Source organism: Sylvia atricapilla, chromosome 7 (genome assembly GCF_009819655.1).
Source record: "Sylvia atricapilla isolate bSylAtr1 chromosome 7, bSylAtr1.pri, whole genome shotgun sequence".
NCBI lineage: Eukaryota > Metazoa > Chordata > Aves > Passeriformes > Sylviidae > Sylvia > Sylvia atricapilla.
In genome coordinates, this window is record NC_089146.1 from 12,690,654 (window position 1) to 12,711,346 (window position 20,693).

General features: G+C 38.4%; 1 protein-coding gene across 2 annotated transcripts; it reads right to left on the reverse strand.

Moving 5' to 3' along the window:
- Positions 1-5,791: 5,791 nt before the first annotated feature.
- On the reverse strand, positions 5,792-16,920 carry ZDBF2 (zinc finger DBF-type containing 2). Of its 2 annotated transcripts, XM_066322645.1 has the most exons (7): positions 16,764-16,920; positions 16,135-16,186; positions 15,522-15,573; positions 14,870-14,975; positions 13,884-14,011; positions 8,301-10,878; positions 5,792-8,018 (listed from the first exon to the last, which is right to left on the reverse strand). In XM_066322645.1, the coding sequence occupies exons 1-7, from the start codon at positions 16,878-16,880 to the stop codon at positions 7,965-7,967; spliced, it is 3,087 nt and encodes a 1,028-aa protein (XP_066178742.1). In that variant the 5' UTR covers positions 16,881-16,920; the 3' UTR covers positions 5,792-7,964. The 2 variants fall into 2 exon arrangements, with proteins under 2 accessions (XP_066178742.1, XP_066178741.1); XM_066322644.1 differs by lacking the exon at positions 5,792-8,018 and having other exon boundaries at positions 8,025-10,878.
- Between the last annotated feature and the right edge of the window lie 3,773 nt (positions 16,921-20,693).

Sequence of the window (20,693 nt, forward strand, 5' to 3'; positions counted from 1 at the left end):
AACCCAACTCCTGTTGGATAAAAAGAAGGATCAAGCCTTAGAAAGTTGGCTTAAAGGACTCAATTTGCCACAGAAGCCAGGTAAAACCAGGAAAACCAAACCTCACACAGGTCCTCACTGGCACCTTCACCTTTATGAGCTGGGCTCCCCACTTGAAGAAAACCTCCCCTGGAACAGCTGGGCAATGGTGTCAGTGCCAGCTGCTCCCCACAGCCCCTGTGGACAGCGCCAGCACACCAAGGGACACGTGGCTCGAGCACTGGTCCAGCTGCCACCCAGGGAACAAACGAGCAGAGCATGGTGAAAGGACAAGACGTAGTGAGCACAAACTGAAACACAGGAAACTGTTTAAACATAGAGATAAAAACCTTTTTAACTATGAGGGTGTGGGTTGCCAGGTGCTGGAACTGGTTGCCCACGAAGGCTGTGAAATGTCTGTGCTTGGAGATGCTCAGAATCTGTGGGATGTGGCTGGCCCTGAGCAGCCTGCTCCAGCTGAGCCTGCTGTGAGCAGGGGATTGGAGCAGATGGTCACCAGAGGTGCCTGCCAACCTCAGCCCTTACTGCGCTTCTGTGAGCTTAGGGGAGATGGTGGGAACACAAGGCTTGCCAAAATATAAGTCAGATTGTTGTTGTTTCCCCACACATGCACTAGAATGTGAGTGTCTTACAGGAAAAACTGGTTGAAAATGGTTTCAACTAATTTTTTCCTGTGAATTCAAAATGGTTGTTTTCCAACATACTGTAGAACTCAATGAAACAAAGTAAAAGAGGAGATGACCCACTGGCTTCACAGAGAGCTTGAGAAGGACAGTGTGAGCAAGAAAACAAGACAAAAGGACGAGGGCCGGGCAGAGATGCTTGGCTCCCCTTTACAGTTTCCATGAAAAGGCAGAGGTAGTTATGAAGGCATACGCAATAACTACATAATTACATAAAACCATCTTTGTGATACAGTCAAATGACACTCATCACACCCTACTCTGAGAAAATAAAGATGGAGAACTCTGCATTGCAGATGAATTCCTATTTTAAAATGGTGGTGTGTGAGGGAGGAAAAATAGAAATTTGCTAAGCAGAGAAGTGAGTAGTCTCTGTATAATTCGAAATAAAAATACGTAAAATACTTTTTCATTAGTGGTCTCCTTTGAGCTCTAAAAATAAAAAATATTATGCTTATCAATGAAAAATACACATTTATATTCACAAAAATATAAATGTATCCATGCATTTTTAAAAATATTTTAACACTAATGTCTAAAATAAGAATAATACAGAAGATAATTCTTGGTAATATTAAACACTTAAGAGTTCTTTACATCCACAGAAAGTGCTGTATGAACAGTAACTAATGTGGTAGGTAAAAATATGCTGACTTTGACTCCATTATTACCGACTCCAGATTCAATCAGAACTAGAGTATGTTGGCAATAACTCAGGAAATGACAATTTGCTAAAACAGATCGAAAAATTAAAGCACTAGACACATTTAGAAATCCATAAAATTACTGTCACCAAAAAGTCAGTATGTTTATTTTTAATTATATGCAGATTCCATCTAATGCCAATAAAATGAAAAGTGTTTCTATCATCATTTGGGCAACTCATCATTAGACCTGAATTTCAATAGAGCTCCTATGGCATATGGAGAAATCTGCTGGTAGCCATGTACTAACTTACAACTTTTCTCTTTAGCCTTCAAAAGGATGTACATGCACAATCTTTGTTATAAACATTTCTCCCCTCTTACCAATGGCTGAAAGTATGAAGCAAGCAGCAGTGAAGAGAAGTATTATCCATATACTAAGCAAATAAAAGTAACATACCAGAAGAATGAGTGACGGACTCTGAGCTGCACCACTAGAGGAGTAGATGAATTTTGACAACTGTTTGCCAAGGTTCAGATAAAATAAACACTCAAAAAAACCTCAAAAAACCTTCTCCCAAGCTGAAATTAATTGATCTAGTTCCAATCTAAAACACATATTTAAGTCTTGTGCATCACTTCTACCTCCCTCTTCATCTTAAACCTTCAGTGTAATAAAAAACAAGTCATACACATGCCTTGCATCCACAAGGGATGGAACATGTATGCCAAGGACTCTGCCTTCAGCTTCTCTGTTCATTCTTACAGCACAATCTTCAGGCCAGCACAGTATTTAAGCTCTCTGCATGAGCTAGGAAGGGTGTATTTGGATTCTACAACTTTTTTGCACAATATTAATTGTCACTCAGTAAGCTATAACCAACACTTTTAGATGCACCAGTGCCAAAATTAATGCAGTATGACACAGCAAATACAAGAAGCTGACCAGCTTTAAAATATTGAGGAACAATTCTATTTGAGGACATGTGATACTGAAAAACCTGTTTATGAATCTCAGTATTTGGGAAAAGCTGTTTTTCAGTTTTCCTTAAGGGTAGAACACTGACAAAAAATAACCTAAGTTTAGAAATGCTGAAACTGTTAAATCACAAACTGCAATAATGATATGTTCCTATGTTTCATAAGAAATGCTTCTGCACTCCAAGAAAATAATTATGACTTCCAGAACCATCACAACACAATAATTATAACACTAATTACTCCAGTGAATCCCAAGCCAACTAAAACTGTGCTAGTAATTCCATCATAACTCTCAAAAGCACCAATTTGGACTTGATCTCCCTTATACACTCTATAAGCATATTGTTAATTACTTTTATTTCCCATGAAACTTTGGTTATAGTATCATGTTTGTAATTCCATGTTTAGATGGTTGAACGATTATTTCTTTAGTTTATCATTATTTGATAGCACAATATTAAGTTCATTCAGCCAAATACATAATACACAGCTATTTTCAAGTATGGACTGAAAACTGCAAAGTGTGTCCTGAAATTTTAAGACTTACTTTAGCCTCAGGAACCACATGCCTCTGCCTCTCAGCCATTTACTGTTCTGTGTGCATTGCTCCTGCAAAAGATCACACTGGTTTAAACAGGCACTCCTACAAACAGCAAATCACTACCAACTTTATAGAAGAAGGTATTATACTGTTGAAGGCATTCCAGTAATCTGTTTACCATACTCTTACAAGTATTGTTGCACACAGTCTTGAAGAGAGATCTGCCTGCATTAATTTGGTCTAAGATTACAGAAGCTAAGCCGTTTTGCAGAAAGTAGAAAGCTGCTTAAGACTCTAACACTTCCAGCCCCTGCCCTCATATAGTATGTGCACATTCTCAAAAAACTCTTAATGAGTAAGCTCTGCAGGGATCTGGCTTGCCATGTGGTTGGGGCTTCTTGGTTTCATGCTGCCAAAATGAAGTCAGACGTTTTAAATGTATCTGTCATCTTTTCAATGCCATCCTAGGGTGTCATTGCTTCAGCTGGCACAGAACAGGATGAATCTTGCCTTCACTGAGTTAAGATATCACACCATTATGAACAGTTGTTTAAATTACAACTGTCTGCCTTCATAGTAGTAGCTTATTCCAAAGCACTCTGTAGTGTTCTTTCCACAACAAATTACAGCAAATAGCCTCAAGGTAAATTCCACTTCAAGAATAAAGAAACTCCAAAAGTACATAGTCAGTCTTTATTTTATTAAAACAAGATTTGTTCTGCTGAAGGAATGAATGAATTTATAATTGCAAAACAAACAAGGAAACAAAACCTTTGCTTCTGGGCATGCTCAGAACTATGCTATTACAATTTTTTCTGAAAAATACTATCAGGAATGCTGTAATTCAGCAGATAGAACATTAAAGGCAAAAATTCAGTGATTTTAGTTACATTAGTGAGAGAGATACATTTTACTTTTCCTATCTGTCCCCCAAACAGCAAAAGCTGAAAAACCTTTATTTCCAGTATGAATTCAGATTACTTTGTTCTCAGGCAGAGTGACCCTAGGGGAAAAAGAAAGGAAGACCGGCAAAGGAATTAAGAATCATCATCCCATTCCTGTTTCACACTATTCTGTGAAGTAAAGCAGACTCCCAAGCACACCTGTGCCAACCTGCCCTCTGCACTTCAGACTGGGACATCATCTTCTGTCACCTGTCACTGATTTACTTCCAAACAGAACATACTGCCCTGAAATTTAGCTCTATACAACATAAAAAAAGAAATTCAAATACATGACTGAGAAAAACAATGAAAACAATAAATCTGAAATAAAATGAAGATACAGAGAAGGAGCATCCAGCAACAGCACTGGAGGAATCTGTAGTATCACTGTATCCTTACTAAACCACATTGTGTCAAATGACCACAGGCAGAAGAGATAGAGAAGGAGACAAAAAAGTTACATCAAGCAAAATTATTGCAAAATACACTATCAATAATAAGAAAATGAAAGCTACAAAACATATTCTCATTTGGGCACAAATTTAACATAAAGCTTGAAGCCATAGGCTCCTTATAAACAGAAATACTTCATTTATCTGAGCCCCAGAGAGAACAGTAGATACAAACCCATCAGAAAGGAGAGAAAAAATCCTATCAGAAAATTAATTGAAGGATTGCAAGGTGCAAGTGTCAGATATCTAGAGTTTTGGGGCACTGCTATTTTATGTTTGGTTAGCACACAATATGACTGGGTCACACTCATAGTTCACAATACTAGTCAATAATAAAAATCTATCTGCTTAGGTTAAGATTGTTTTGAAAGGTTGAATGAGTACTTTAAGTGGAGAGAGACTTTTTAAAAATTATGAAATGTATAATAAAACTATGAAATTACAGGTCAAAATTGCATATGTATTGAAGAAGACATGGTAACATTTTTCTCAGCTATTAAAGGTACTGGTTCTAACTGCTGCCTACTTAATTCAAAAAGCATGACTTTATTCTTCTCTACTCCAGCTCTTTTCTTACTTTTCTATATTAAGACATGCAAACATAATGACAAAACATCTTTGTCCACTAACATTAAAAGAACCCAGTCCCTCTCAAAAAAACAAAACAAAACAAAACAAAAACACGAAAGGAAAAAAGAAACACAAACAAAAACAGAAACAAGAAATAGCACTCAAAAAACTCCCAACCTACCACCAATTTCAGAAAGTATTTCAGTTCTCAAGTTTGCCATTTGTGTGGACTTCACAATCACATTTTGAAGTATCAGCCATGCTGCTATTGAAACAATGTTCTATTCCCCAAGGGCAGAAACTGTATTACTCATCTAACAGGAAAGTGCTTGCCTATTTGTCAAGACCTCAGAATTTTCTCTTTCTTGCACATGATATTGAGTATCTCTGCAATGTTTTGTTTTGCAAGTATGTCCATCATTCTCTTTCCAAAGCAGTTGCTGCATTTACTTCTCATATCACAGTCTTTCCTCTTTCTCCTAGTGGCCAATGAGCATGCACAGAAGAGGTTTCTGAACACTCAGAAGCGAGGCACAGATTAACATCCAAGCCTACAGTAAACCTTATTTTGACAATGTCAACCACAGAAATGTTTCCAGACTTGTACCTCAATCTTATTCTTCTAACAAATTCTTACATTTCATACGTTTTTTTTTCATTTTTCTTTTTTTAAAGGAAAATATATAGCTACTTACACTTTTATTTAAATATAACATTTTTCTTCTAAAAACCTCACCCTGATAAGAGGGTCTATTATCAAAACAAAAAAAAAAGACATTACAGTCTAAAAATATTAGTCATTTTATAGTCCTCAACACATTTTTATTACTCAAGATTTCAAGGAAAAGTTGTGCACTGGAGTAGAACAAATGTACAATGAATGATTATGGAGAACAGTATTTTGACTCTAAATACATACTAGTGTTTTTAAAGTACAATGTGCATTAAAACTTATTCACACACAAAATAATTCATGCTCTTCACGTGTGAAATACTGTGAAAAATAAAATGGAAGAAGTTAGGAAAACATTCTTGTATCATAAAAATATGTTAGAATGGGACTTATCTATAGTTAAAGCTTTGCTTTAAAACAAACTATTTAAAAATCTTCTTTTGCTTTATCTAAAAATCATCCTTTCTATAAAAACCATTCCTTTAAAACTTTGCTTTAAAAACATCAGTTTTATATTAGACAAAATATTAAATTATACAGGCACGATTAGCTGAGGGCTATAAGAATTTATATTATAGCCCTTCATTTTCCAGTGACTTGCAATACAGTCATAAGATTCTGTGTCTACTGACAACCATAGGAAAATTCATCCATAGAAATCAACTTTTATATAAAAAATAAAATAAATTAAAACAAAACTAATAAAAAAAATCTGCCAGACCATATTTGACTTGTAAAGGAACCTACTTTCCAGCTGACCATGCACATCTTTTATTTATCTTGAGAAATATGCATATGCATTAAAACGATCCCTCGAATATTCTCTGAACATGTGGTTTATGATGACAGGTTTTATATCTTCTTCAGATACTGTATATTAAAATAAACCATTTCCAAGTCCACTTTTATTTCAGTCCAAATCTGTGACCCTTGACACTTCAGAAAGAAGTGAATGAAGAATCAAGAATGGTTTCGTATTCTGAGGGGAAAATGCTCAGGTATGTTCAATGCCAGAGACAGCTGGGTCTGGTCTTTTCCATGTTTTTCTTGTGTTCTGAAAAATGCATTGTACCACTAGAGAATTTATTAAGACCTTCAAGGTAAAATAGATTATATAATATATCAAACTGAAGATTTGAAGACTAAAGCCTGGGTTCTGATGATGTTTAACTATGTGCTCAATTTACTGTAAATGAACCATTAATCTTGGGTTTTAAAGCACAGAAACATCCCTAAGGCTGGATTTATGTCTCCTAACCACATTAAATAAACTGTCATCATAACAACTATTATAAAAAAAAAGAAAACTAAGCTTAAATGCCTTGGATTTGAGGTTTTTTGCCATAAAAACATAGTAGATGGAACATCAGTGGCCAAATGTGAATCTCTATGGAATATAATTTTAATTCAACCAGGTTAAAAAATTCAAATTTTTTAACCAAGTATTTGAACTCTAATACATTAAGGTGGATGCTGTGTTAGGTTTATTTAAATATTTTACTGGAAGTTGAGAAAGAAAGTTTGAACTCTAGTCCATAAAAATTTAACCAACACTACACCAAATAAAGCCAGAAAAGCACAGAACCCCAAACTCAATGCTGACATTCTGAAACAACTTACTGCTATATGTTTGCATTTTAAGTTTTCCATCCCCCTCATTAAGGAATGTGAAATTCACCTACAAACTTAATCAATAAGCTATTAAAAACAAACAAAACCCCCTCAAACCTAACCCTGTATTTATTTTAGAATTCGAAATTTCACTTCAGCCACCACCATTTGAACAGTCCCCTAAGGAGACATATTTTCTTACCAGCATGGTCCATTATTGCTTGATGAGAGTCCACAGTGACTTATTGTCCAAAAAAATGCTTTGGACATGGTTTCACAACAAAGAAGTCAATACAAAAAATGTGTAAAATTATATTTCATTTCAAGAAAGCACTGAATTGATCTGAATTGTATCATACTGTATTAATTTTAATGCCATTCCATAGGCAAGTATATATTATGTGTTGAAGAAGGTGCACATATAGACAAACACAACAAACACGGAATTCAGCCCCGATTGATGCATCTTCATTAAATTTCTAGCATAGCAACTGAGTCATCTTCTGCACTTTAGAGTTATGTGAAAAAATTAAAATAGGCACAATTAATTAACACAGCTTCTAAATTACCTTATTATAGTGCACTGTTACGCACTGATAATACCATAATAACAATATGATACTATTCAAGGTCATTTTGCTGATGTACAGGTGAACACTAGTAAATATGATCCTAAGTGCTTTTAAATCAAATCCACAACTTCTGCAGCTTTACACAGTAGAACAGTGCAATACATTGTGCCCCACATTCCAGGAACAAGAGCTGAGTTTAGAGTTGTATTTGTTTCACATTAGACTGGCTTTGCGCTTTCTGGAGCTCTAGCACTTCAACTGTGTTGTCTGTGACCTCCTTTTTTCCCCTTCCTTCTTCCAGGTGCTGGCTATAAAAAAAAAAAAGAAGAAGAAAAAAGTTCTTTTGGTAGCTAGCTCTCACCTGGTAGAACAAGACAGTTTCGAAGTAATGGTACAGCTGAAGTTCTTCTAGAGGGCTGGTTCACAGTGCCAGGATGACCCCGATCTCCACTTACTTCCCAGTTCCTGACTTTGGAGGAAGCTTGCTCTGGTTTCTTGGGAAAAGATTCTGATGTGACTTTCTGCCTTTTTTCAGGAATCCCTGTTACAACCGTTGAGTTCAAAAAGGCCCTTTTTGGTTTCCTCCTCACCTTTAATTTTTTAGCATCAGGCTTTTCTTTCTTAGGGTGCTTTCCCACTGTAGTTTTCCTTGTCTGGTACCTATGGAGGGAGAAAGTAGATTTCTGGGCACAAGGCTGAAGTTGTCTTCTCACCCCCTCCTTCTGCTGTTTTTTAGTTCTGGACGTTTGTTTGCCTGTGGTTACTCTGTTTCCTCTCCTCCCAATAGTACATCTGACAGACTTAGATCCTGCAGCCTTTCTGGAAAAAACTGGTTCTTTATTAGTGCCTTCTTTTCTCTTCCATATTGTTTTTGGATTCTCCCTCTCTAACCACTCACTCCTGATGGAGGTCAGAGGAGTTTTGGTAATTCTATTAAATGGAATTAATCTATAATCTCCTTCTATCACAGAGTTCAAAGGTGAAATGATTAGGTGTTTAAAAGAGTTCTCAGATACAAGACAATCTGTCCTTTCTGTGGAAACAGAAGGTCCGTCCACTTTTTGACTTGAGGCTGCATCATTCCCTTTCTCTCGATCTGGCAGGAAAGATGCTGAAGAAGAACTGCAGAAGTCTGACCAATTGAGTGACTTTGATGGCATGCTTTCTCTCTGTGTATCAGCTAGTTTCTTCATGTTTGCATCAAAGCTGAGACTTCTGAAAAGCTGTCGAACGTGGGAGGGCTTTTTGGCCTTTTCTCCAACTGTACTCTTTGGAGGCGTTTTCAGAATTCGATTTGTCAGTGGGTCATAATATTTCAGAGAACACTGTTTGTATTTATACCTTACAGAGTCCTTGCTATCTGTGGAGTGACGATTTTTCCGCATTTTGGGAATATCTACAGGTTTACCTTTGCACTGTTTTACCTCTGGACACGAGAGTACATACACCACTGTCTTGGGCTGTACAGGACTCATGATCTTGCTATAGGACTCTGGAAGTTTAAGGGCACATAGTCTAGTTTTCATGTTTGGAGTTTTTTCATTTTCTAGCCATGCAATGCTTGCTTTCTGATCAGCTGGATCAGGTTCTCTTCTAGACATTTTCTTTTTTGCTACAGGGTAGTTCAGCAGACTTGTCTGGGTGCCATGGCTGACTTTAACCACCTGACACCTTGAAGCCAGGCGCCATGTCCTTTTCCTAGGCATTTTTACAATTTGTGGGTTGCATAGTCTATCTGAGGCTAAAGATGGGTTATCAAAATCAGAGCCACCACTTAAAGCATCATTAAATTCTGGCAATGCTTTAACTGGTGCATCTTCTGTTCTATTACCCTCAATAACATTGATCCTTTTTTCATCCTTCTGCTTTTTTTTCTTCATTCTCTTCCCTGTACATTTGGCTGAGGATTCACTGTTAAAGTAGCAGCGAAAACGACCTTCCCTGAAATCACGCACAAGTTCTTCAATTTTTATATCATCTTCATACATTATTTGAGACCAAGTTTTTCCCACAAAAGAAGGAGGCACGTGAGGCAGGGCTGGAAGAACTGGCTCTTCGGTAGGAACTATAACATCCTTTTTCACTGCTTCTATTTTCTCTAATGACTCAGTTTTTAAAACAGAAGAGAGCTGTGTTCCATAGTCTTTATCTTGCAAACATACTTGGACCTCTTTCAGGAATTCTATATCTTTTATAGCTGCCTTGGGTAAATCTGTTCCTTCCTGTATTGGTGCATCACAGTCAAAACTCATTTCAGAGCCCTCCAAATTAGTATGGTCCAGAAGTGATGAAAATGGTACGCTGGGATTATTCTCCTCTTTTAAATAAATTTCTTCAGATGTAGTTTCATGGCAGTATTTCAAAATTACATCTTCAATAGTTTCATTCACTGAACTTTCATCACCTCTGTCTGTCTTCATGTTTTTGCATCTTGCTAGTTGTGGGGATGTCCCAAGATCTAGGGAGCTGCTGATACCCACAGTATCCCTGAGCTGGAGATCAGACACCAAAGTTTCATCCTGAGTTCGTAAACTATCTCGCTTTGAGAGAGATTGACCTGAGGTAATAAAGGAAGAATTGCTGTGGCTGTGTGCAGGATTCTGATGAGAAACTGAAGGGCGTTTTGGGTGAAGCAGTGCTGGAGTAGGATTCAAACGTGGGTTCAGTAACACATCACTACTGCAGACCTCCATTGCTCTTTCATCACATCCGCTACGCAGAAACAGATTTGATGCTGCCAAATCCCTAATGTTTTTTCCTGTTTTAGGATTAACAGAGGAACTGTGGCTTGTAGGACTGAGAGAAAACTGCTGAGGTACAGGGCTCACAGCTGTAAACTGTCCTTCATGGCTATGATTTGCAATCCGAGCACTTTTCAGAGTTACCCATTTCTTATCGCTACAAATGCCAGTAGACTGCTGGGATATTCCTGAAACACATTCCTGGCCCCTTTGAAGCTTTTGAAAACCTGCTTGTCTTACAAAAGTTTTCTTTGTGCCCTCACGAGACAGGCATGGAACAGAAGAGCCTATTTCACTAATGGACTCCTGGTCTTTGCTGGAATTCTGTTTCTCACTGTTCCTCTTTTGCTGCATCTCCTCTGAGGACAGGCAAGAAATCCTAGGAGCCTCCAGAGTGGCAGGGAGTGGCATGTCATCATAGGTTGGTCTAAAGGGGAAGGCAGAAAAAACAGCTCATAAAAATCCTGTAAATATGCTTAAAATTTTTCAAACAACAGCAGTGTGGGGGGCTTTTAGGAGTAATTATCTAGACTGCATAATTTCTGAACAGACTGAAATACCTGTTCCAGCTACTTTAGCAGAGACATCACATTCTTAAAATTATGGAAGGGAAAATGCTTCACAAAGCTCAAGATAACAATCTGGGCATTAGTCTATCACCCTCTTTATGCAATCATCAATTAAGAATGGCCAAACATAGATTACAATAACTTTATAAACACAGCAAAGCAGGGAAAGTAAAGATACTTCCTTTGTTTGAAGTGGTAAGCCTATAAAGAGGTGATTTCACTGGTCAAACTACCATTACTTAAAATCAAGTTTTGTAGAGACATGGAACATAATAATATCACACAGCATAAAACTAAAACCACTGTTGAGTATCAATGCCCTTTTCCCTAGAAAACATGGCTGCCTGATAGGAGCTCTGCACATGAGGCCAAGGAATTCCATGTTTACTGTTTCTCACAGACATACCACAGCTTCTGACTCACTCCTGTAAGAAGCCAAGTTAGGATTGTTTGGCCTTGCTGTGACAACAGATTTTTATACATTCTGTAATTGGCAGTTCTGTCTTTAAGAGTGCCTCAAACACAAGGGTCTGTGTCTTCCAGAATTAACACAGCTGACAGATATGGACTGTCTTTCCTATGCAACACAGGAACCCACAAGGCTTCAATGTGTAGCAGCCAGGAAAATCCAATGAAAACCATTTTTAAAATACGTAAATATAACTGAAGAAGAGAATACAGTGTTACACTCAAAAATTATAGCCAGACCTTGTGATGGCTATAATGGATGCTTACTTTATTACATGGCAGGTATCAGTTAACAGAAGTACTGTGAACAGATTTTATAGTACAGTCATTTTCTTGGTTATATAACTAAGACTATATACAGCTAAGGAATATAGGACTAGTTAAGCAAGAGAAATCTCATATAATAAAACAATAAAAAAGAATTATTACTACAGGAATGCAAAGTAATCAAATACATCAGATGATCAAACAATGCCTATCATCTGAACTGCTGCTTTGTCCTTGCATGAATTCTTGCTCCCCTAAGCTCTGAAAAAGGACCTAAAGGGAATGCCAGATGCAACAGGAATAATCTTTCAACTTTCTAACCTCAGAGTTCTTCCATCTTTGTGTGAAACATCTTTGCATTCTGGCATCTGGATATTGCTGAAAGACTGAATATAAAACTAAATAGATTTTTCTAATGGAGAAACTACAGCAAACTCCCAGGTCTCTAGCTCAGTTAACAGCCTACAAGCACTTCTAAAAAATGACTTTTAAGCAATTGTCCCGGGGGGGAAGAGAATAGAACTACAGTTTTATACGGTTAGGAACTTCTGACTGTTTTGCTAGAAATTGCCCCCTTAAGTAGAATGAAGATTTACTTTCTAAAATGCTCAATACTATTACTTTAGGTAAAAAAACTTACATACCAAGAGTTTGGAGGAAGGAATGATTTGGTGGTTTGTGGGTGTTTGGTTTTGTTTTGTTTCGGCTTTTTACTGTGGGAGAACAACAATATCCTTTGAAATTCAGTATAAGGCAAAGCTTTGATGAATTTTTCCTTTTTCCACATAACTACTAGATATACTGGTTCTGTAAAACAAATCAAGTCTTACAAATATTTCCATAATCTTTTAAAATGACACCTAAAGATCTCTTGTGTGATTTCAGCTAAATAGTAAAAGCAGGTATGTAAATCACTGAGTGAAACCGTGTATAAATCCAAATATTTTAACATGAGAAAGAAGAGAATCAAAATCTTACCTCAGGTGTCAGTCAAGACCATGACTTTCTTTTCAGAGCAGGACCACAACATAATTATTCTATTCATGCTTTCTTTTCCATCTTTGCCTTTCTTCCTCCAAACTCTGTCTGGATTTGGGGTTACTCTTCCCCCTTCTTCCTCCAACTTAATCTAGATTTTGTATATTATTTTTCTCATTCTATTCCTTCTTCCAACAACTTAGAGGAACATAGGTACACTGTCTTTCCTAGTTAGTAGGTTTTGTTCACCAAAGGAAGAACCTTGTATTACCAACACCTCAAGAGGAGACTTTTTTAACATGAATTCTGTATTTCTCATGGCAAAAAATGGTGAATGTTCTCATAGTGCTATTAAATCTAATTGTTTAAGATGGGAGCACAATTTATTTACTTGTAGTGATGTGTACATCATGTCCTGGGCTAGCTCAGCATAGATGTGCCTATTAGCTAATTCTGTCACATCCCTAACAATACCAATGAGTGCTTTCAGACAAAATACCCCTCTGCTTGTTTGTCAGACATACAGCAGAGCTGTATTTTGAGAAACACTGTATTGTACTGGGATCAAACTGGGATTTTTGTCTGCCTTTGAAAACACAACAAATGAAGTTTAATTGATTTTCCTTCATCTACAGAGAAAAATAAAGAAAATGCTTTTCACAATCTAAGCATTAATAAATTGGCCAATTAATGTAATTCAAGTATTAATTGAACATGTGAACATGAAAAAATAAACATGCAAATACTTACCTGACAGAATCAACAAACCAAAATCATGAACTCTTTCAAAACATACATAAAATGTACTGCTAAATATATATATGGCTCAGAATTATATTTAGAATAAAATATATAAAGCCCAAATTTTAAGAATTTATAAATGCATGTGAGATTGTACAGTCTGCCATTGTAACTGCTGACCTATACATTCCTTCTTTTTTCAGGTCTTCACATTTAAATGCTATCAGTGGTGTTTCAAATCCATAAGTAGTGAAGTTGGTTTGTCTTCATATAAACAGCAACTGTCTTCATTGAGCAAGTTTCAGCTCAAACAAGCCAAATTTACTGTTCAGCAATAGAACAAAAATAGGAACTCATAACACATGCATTCCAGTAACACATATTAAATAAAAAGCCTTCTGCATTATACCTGCTGTCATGGTATCTGTGGGGATGATGCTGTAAAACATCTTGCAGGAAACGCTCCATCAAGCTACTGGTACCCATTCGATTCCTACAGTATGTTGTAAAATGCCTGTGCTGGGAGCTGAAAATATGCTGGTGAAGGATAAAACAGATGATTAGTCTAATACTACTGCTAACACACAGGCCTATTCCTAAAAATTCCTTTCCCGGTTAAACATTACGGCGTCACTATAAAAATATTAAAATAAAAAGAAAAATCTCCTTTCAGTACTTTAAAATCTTAATAGAGATTTTTAAGTATGCTTAGGCAGTCTCAAATAATACTAAAATGTATTGAAACATCTTTCTGAGTCAGAACTTAAATTAGTGGTTCTGGTAGCTGCTGACAAATCTCTTCTAACTAGCGCAAATACTCTCACAAATCTCCCAGCTGCTCACAAGTCTTAATCAGAACAAATACTATAAATGTATCTATAAATTACGTAAAATATTCTTGAACTTCATATAAGCAAACATCCTATAATTCACTCTAACTCACATGAATTTTTGTTAAGTGCAGAAGATTAAATAGGCTTCTCCTTTCTAATTAAAAAAGTCTATAAGACAGGAGACCAACAAAAGAACTGAAAATGGTTGATCAACTTCCCCCCAGCCTTGATATCTAACACATTACTATAACCCTAATAATTTAAATATAATATATATAGATCTCGAGATTAAAGACACAGAAAAAACCATAATGGATGCAACACAGAGCCGTGTGGCACTTTGGGAAAGCAGAATGCAGCAGCCATGCTACTCCATGAACATCTTTTCCAACAGGTAACAAATAAGCAACATACCTTCCTAGGGCACATATTGTGCAATTCACAAACTGCTTATTTTTCACTCAGTATTGGTTGTTCAGTGAAGAAACTGATATTTAGGAGCTGATAAAGCCTTTAGGTACTCCTTGCTATCTGCTTCCAAATTATGCAGAAGCTGTCTCACCTGTTCCAGATTACTGTAGTGTACGTGGCAACAGTTGCAGTATCCTTGTCTATTTCGCACAGTGGATGCTCCAGGCTGAGGACGTTCTTGTCCTCTTCTGTGTAAACTGAAATAAGCAGGTAATGTTATCAAGACATGTTGTGGGTTGTTTTTTCCATGTCCTTAGCACGGAAATTCTAAATATCTATCTTACTACAGAGAGGGGAAAAACCTGCAAGACAAAAGTTTCTGTTTTGGAATTGTAATGGTAAGTGAGACTATGTATTTTGAAGTATTCTCAAGCAAATTTCACTAAAGAGATTTTTCCCTAAATGCAGAACAGAGGATAACTGCTTGAAGGTACAGTTACCTGAAATCTGAAAATAACTGCCTCTAAAGAAAAAGGCAGAGTCATTTTTACATTTGTCTATTAGTATTTTGAAATAAAAGAAAAAAAGACCAAAGACACCTGACACCCACACAGTAGTTTTGGGACTACAATGTGCCTTCCCCACGGTTTTTAAGAGTACATGGGTGTAAGATACAAAGGTCCTCCAATCATATTCTTAATCCATATTGTGTCACTGTCATCCATTACACAAGGTAACAGATATGGCTGAAAAGCAGATTCTTCCCATTTTACTTTGGTAAGATGGAGCATCACCTAACTTACCTGCTACTGCTGTCCTGTTGTGGAGAGCCCTCAACACCATGTCTTTGGATTCCTACAGAAAAATGAAAACAACAACCAAGAAATAAACCAACCACACACACATGTACAAAACAAAAACCAACAGGGTATCAAGGAGAGTTTTACCTGCAGCTAGCTACTTCTCTTATATTGCATTTGTCAAAACTACTATTTTAAAGGAAGATAAAAGATTTAGTAAATTCAAAAAAGCACAAAGAGATCCTTTTGTCTGCAAACTTCATCCAACAACTTCATAAAATAAGCTTTACTCTTTCACAGCTGAGGTGAGACAGTTTTCCAGCTGATTTGTCTGCGTTCAAGACTAGGCAATCTGCATTGGTACTGCAACATCCATGATCACTGAGAGAAAATGTAAAGTGTCTCAAACAGCTCACAACAGCACAAGAAAATTACACCTACATGGAAACTTTGTGGATGATTCAGAAGTCACTCCTTACACATAAGTCTCATGATGAAATTTAAGAAATCAAAGTAAGCAATTGAACTACAAGTGAACTAATGCTTCTGTTGATAGTTATTCTGTTTTTAAATGCAACTGTGATAAAAGCTACTTTGAACTTTTTCAAATTCTTACCTTGTGCTGAAGAAGCAGAAGCTTCATCAGATCGTTTGATTCTCTCAAACATCTGTAAGTACAAAATCTTTTAAGTCAGTTCATCCTCATACTCACTGTAACCTGAAGCTCCTCCTTCAGTCCAAGCTACAAGCTCTTTAGAAGCTCTAAACTGTTCCAGCTACAGACCAATACTTGACTTAAATGAATGTGCATTCTAAAAAGAAAGTGCTGCTTTACTAGGTTACTCTAATATTACATTTAACAATATGTTTTAACTGTGATAGAAGGGGCTAAATTTTAATTAATGAAATCAAATACTATACTTCTGAGTACAGCCCACACTCTGTTAGGTTATTAAGCAATAACCTTGTCAAATTAATTTAATTACTTAACTTCCTAAGCTGCTTTAACAATTAAGACGAGATATATGTAAGAAAACCCATATGAGACCTACACCACATAAAGTAATTATCTAGGCTGGAAAAGTAATCCTTATTGCTCAAAAGATCTGCAAATCAATTTTGAATCTCACAGTTTTTAATAAAAATATGACTGCAGCAACAAGCAGTTAGGTGCTCTAGGGTGTTCAAACACAAAGGACTTCCAGGTGTCACACAGGCCTTTTAAATCAGCTTTCTAGTACCTACCTTGGAGTCACCAACCTTCCTCATCCACCAAAGCTGACTCCAGACTAGCAAGCAACAAATGTCAAACAGGAAGCCATCTGCAGCGCAGGACACTCCTCTCATCCCATCTGGCAACATGGAAGTAAAAGAGCCTTTTAAAATAACATTAATAATGCATGCTTTCCATGCCCTAAGGCATGTAAATCTTCCTGTACCATTTTACAAACACTTGAACAAATGGATGTACCTTTTTGAAGTCTGCAGCACATCTTTTTTAATATGGAAGCAATTTTTACAGTCTTTCCTACATAAACGTTAACCATTCCTTCTGGAATAACTTTATTTCTTCTTTTTTCCTCATGGGTCCTGTGTACTAAACATTGTTGACATTTCCCAGATTATGCACTGCTCATAGTAAAATACCTGGACTTGTTATAGCAGTTATGGTCAGAAGGAGTATCTTAAGAGCTCAACTTCAAACACCCCCCCTGACCCCCCAAAAGAAAACAATCCACCAAAACACCAAACTCCTCCTACTTCCCATAGTGTTGCAATTTATGTAATAATATTAAAAAAATAAACAAGAAACCCCAGCTGTTCCTATAAACCTTTTCATCTGGCAGGTGAGAAAACCTTTTCTGACAGATCAACTGATCTCAGTTGTCCTGTTGTATTTCCTGCTAGGACTCGAATGAAAGTGAAGGAAAAACATAGAAAACTATCCCTCATGAGTGATGCTTTACGTAAAATCACTTGTTCTACCTGCCTGAAGTCAGCTTCCTGCTATTTTAAGTCTTACTGTGTACATACAATCTTAAGATAAAGCTATAAGTGTGGCAAGGGTGTAGCATCCTCAGAGGAGGCAGTCAGACAGCGGCTCCACGGCCAGCAGGGGACACCACAACCGTTCATCCACTGCCCCAAAAGGAGACTAAAGCACCTCCACACCAAGGTTTAGTTTCATCTCAAAGACCGTAAGCAGTGGTAACTGCAGTATGTTGGAGGATGGAAGAAGACCTATTGTCTTAAAGGAATTTCTTAGAGGAAAGCCTATTCTCTTTATATCAGTGTTTTGAAAAGCCATTAGTGTACAGGACAGAGAAATGAGTCTGTGAACTCCAACTATATACAGCTTGCTGACCATCTGAAGTCAAGCTTAACCCACAAGCTAATAATATTAAGGAAATCTAATATGTAGATGCCTTATTTATGTTGCCAAAATCTAGATGCCCTGAGATCCTTACTTTTTTTAAAAAGGGACTACAGCTATAAATCCACAATGGATTCTTCAGAGGTGCAAGGAAAGTCTGCATAATTCTGCCTTGGTTAAGATATTTACAGTGGGAACTATCTTAAACTGTTGGACTAAGAGTAAATAATATCTGTACAAGATTAAGCTTAAACGTTTTACAAACAAAAAATCCTTCAGATTGTAAAACATGCATAAACAACCAATTATATACAGAAATATTTGATTTTGTAAAATTCTAACCAAGCTATTTTAGCAGCTGTCTCTAAAACCAAGGCTTCGTTTTGGCTTCATTGAATTACTCTGCGTACAGCAGGTAGAGAATGAAAAGCTTCAATCATATTTAGCAATGCAGCCAAAAGATATTAAAGATACACATTAATTTTTTTATTTTTTTAACAAATCAATGGTGCATTTTGATAGTATCTGGGTGTCAAAGCGGTCAGATAAACTCTCCAGACAGTGTCACTCCTGTGTCACAACAAGTAAAATAAAAAGGGTGAAAAGACAATAAACACTGCACCTCAAAAAACACCCCTTCACCTGACAGCTACTGTTCTGGGCAAGCAGAGGGAGAACTCTGCCCTGAACAGAGGGACGTGCCTTCCCACAGCACTACCAAGCGCAGGGAGGCGGCAGCCCCTGTCAGGAGCGGCCTCTCGCCGTGGCCGCCCCGCACGGCGCGGCTCCCGTCGCGGCGGCACCATTCCGCCGTGCCCGCCTCGCCTCGCCCCGTGTCCCGCCGGGCCCCGCCGCCCGGGGCGGAGCCGCAGGAGCCGCAGGAGCCGCAGGAGCCGCAGGAGCCGCAGGGCCGGCGGGCAGCCCAGGCAGCGGGGCCGGCCGTGGCCGCGGGAGCTCGGCCCGCCCCGCCGGGAGCCGGCAGCGGCCGCCGAGCGCTGAGGGGACGCTGAGGCGGCCGCGCTCCGGTCCGCCCGCTCCCAATTCCCCGCTCCCAGCGCTGTCTCACCTCCATCACTCCCCGTTCGCTCTCCAGTGCCGCGCTGGGGTCAAGGGACGCCATCCTCTGCTTCCTGCTCCGGGTCGGCGGGCCGCGCCCCGCGAAGGGAGTGGCGGGAGCTGCAGTTCGCGGGCCGCCGCTGCCGGCCGGGTCGGGCTCCATTTCCCTCAGCGCCGCGCTCCGCTCCCCGGGGACCCCGGCCGCTGTCGGGAGCTGGCTCAGCGCGGAGCCCCAGAGCCTCGCTGCCTCCGGCCAGACGCTGGAAAACTGCTCCGCAACACCTCGGGGTGGCGTCTGTCAGCCCCGGCCGGGTGTTCCTGGTCACGGAAAAGTAATCTCTTAGCTAACTTTCATCTCAGCAACTGTACTGGTCATTTTCTCCCTCGAAACACATTATTTCATGTACTTGAGAGCAGGCTAAAAGGTTTACCCAATTTTTTTTTTTTTTTTTTTTTTTTTTTTTTTTTTTTTTTTTTTTTTTTTTTTTTTTTTTTGTCGGGGGGGATTTAAAAGTAGCTTGCTTTACATGGTGTGGCTTGTTCAAGGTGTTATCAGGACGTTAAAGTCTGACTTTATCAGAGTTAATGCTAGAGCTGCTTCTCTTATAAGTGGGCTTAAGAGTGTGACCTTACTTCAGGTTCTCTTATTTTCAGTTACAGGGTTCTGAACATTTATCTCGTCTCCTGTGGGAAACTAGCCGTTGCATATTTCTCTCATTATGCTGAAGCAGCAGGGTATTTTAAGCGATCCAGGCAGACACAAAAAGTCAACACAACACCCTTATGTGTGAGGACAGGTGCAGATATAGGCTTGGATTGTGCAGTGGAGGGGAAACAATCTTGAATGCACTGTAACGTGGAAAATTTAAAGAGGTTGCTGTAAAAAGGCACTGCTGTGTGGCTATGTGATTATGAAACCATAGCTTAGAAATGTCCACCCACGCTGAGCAAGTAACTCAACACGAATTTCAGATGAGAGAGGAGTAGGAGAAGGCCTCTCTTTAGGGGGGCTGAATTCAGTTGCTGTTGGATTCTTTTGATACATGTATACCTATGACTGTATCTTTCTTGCTGAAAAATAAATACTCAATTACAAAATAGAAGTTGCCTGATGATATTTTGTTGCCTAGTATGATACACAGCTTGGGAAAACTGGAGCATTCGCACGCATGGAAGGCTCAGGCACGTGCCCAAATTAATGCACGTCAGCAGAGCTTCATTGTTTCAACATGTGGCAAACACATATATAGACATGTTATCTTGGCTAAAATAGTTTACTTTTCTGATGGTTTATGGCAGGATTAGCGAGTTACTGTGGCTCGGCTAACTCCATAGCTTGTTGGAACAAAGGAAGCTTGGTTACATAGCCGAGGCGCTGAAGTTTCTTTTCCAGAATGGCTCATGTGAAACAGAAGCCCCTTTTAGCGATGAGAAATCTATGCAGTCTCTCTTATAATGCCGTACAACTTGTCCTCAGAATATTCGTGAATATTTTTGCAAGATAGAATGCAACATTCTATCTCTTGAACTGTCACTCAAAGATAGCAGAACTTAGGCTTGTGTTGCCAAGTATTTCTTAGTCTTCAACTCTTTCTGTATTTATGAACTTGAGGTTACACCTTGACTCAGATTCAGGTAAGGTATTGAGAGATTACCTTCCTTCAGTCTCCTCTTCCCCACCAGGAAACTACTCCTCACATACGTGCATGAACATTGAGTAGGGTTGACAAACTTCCCCTTAAAAA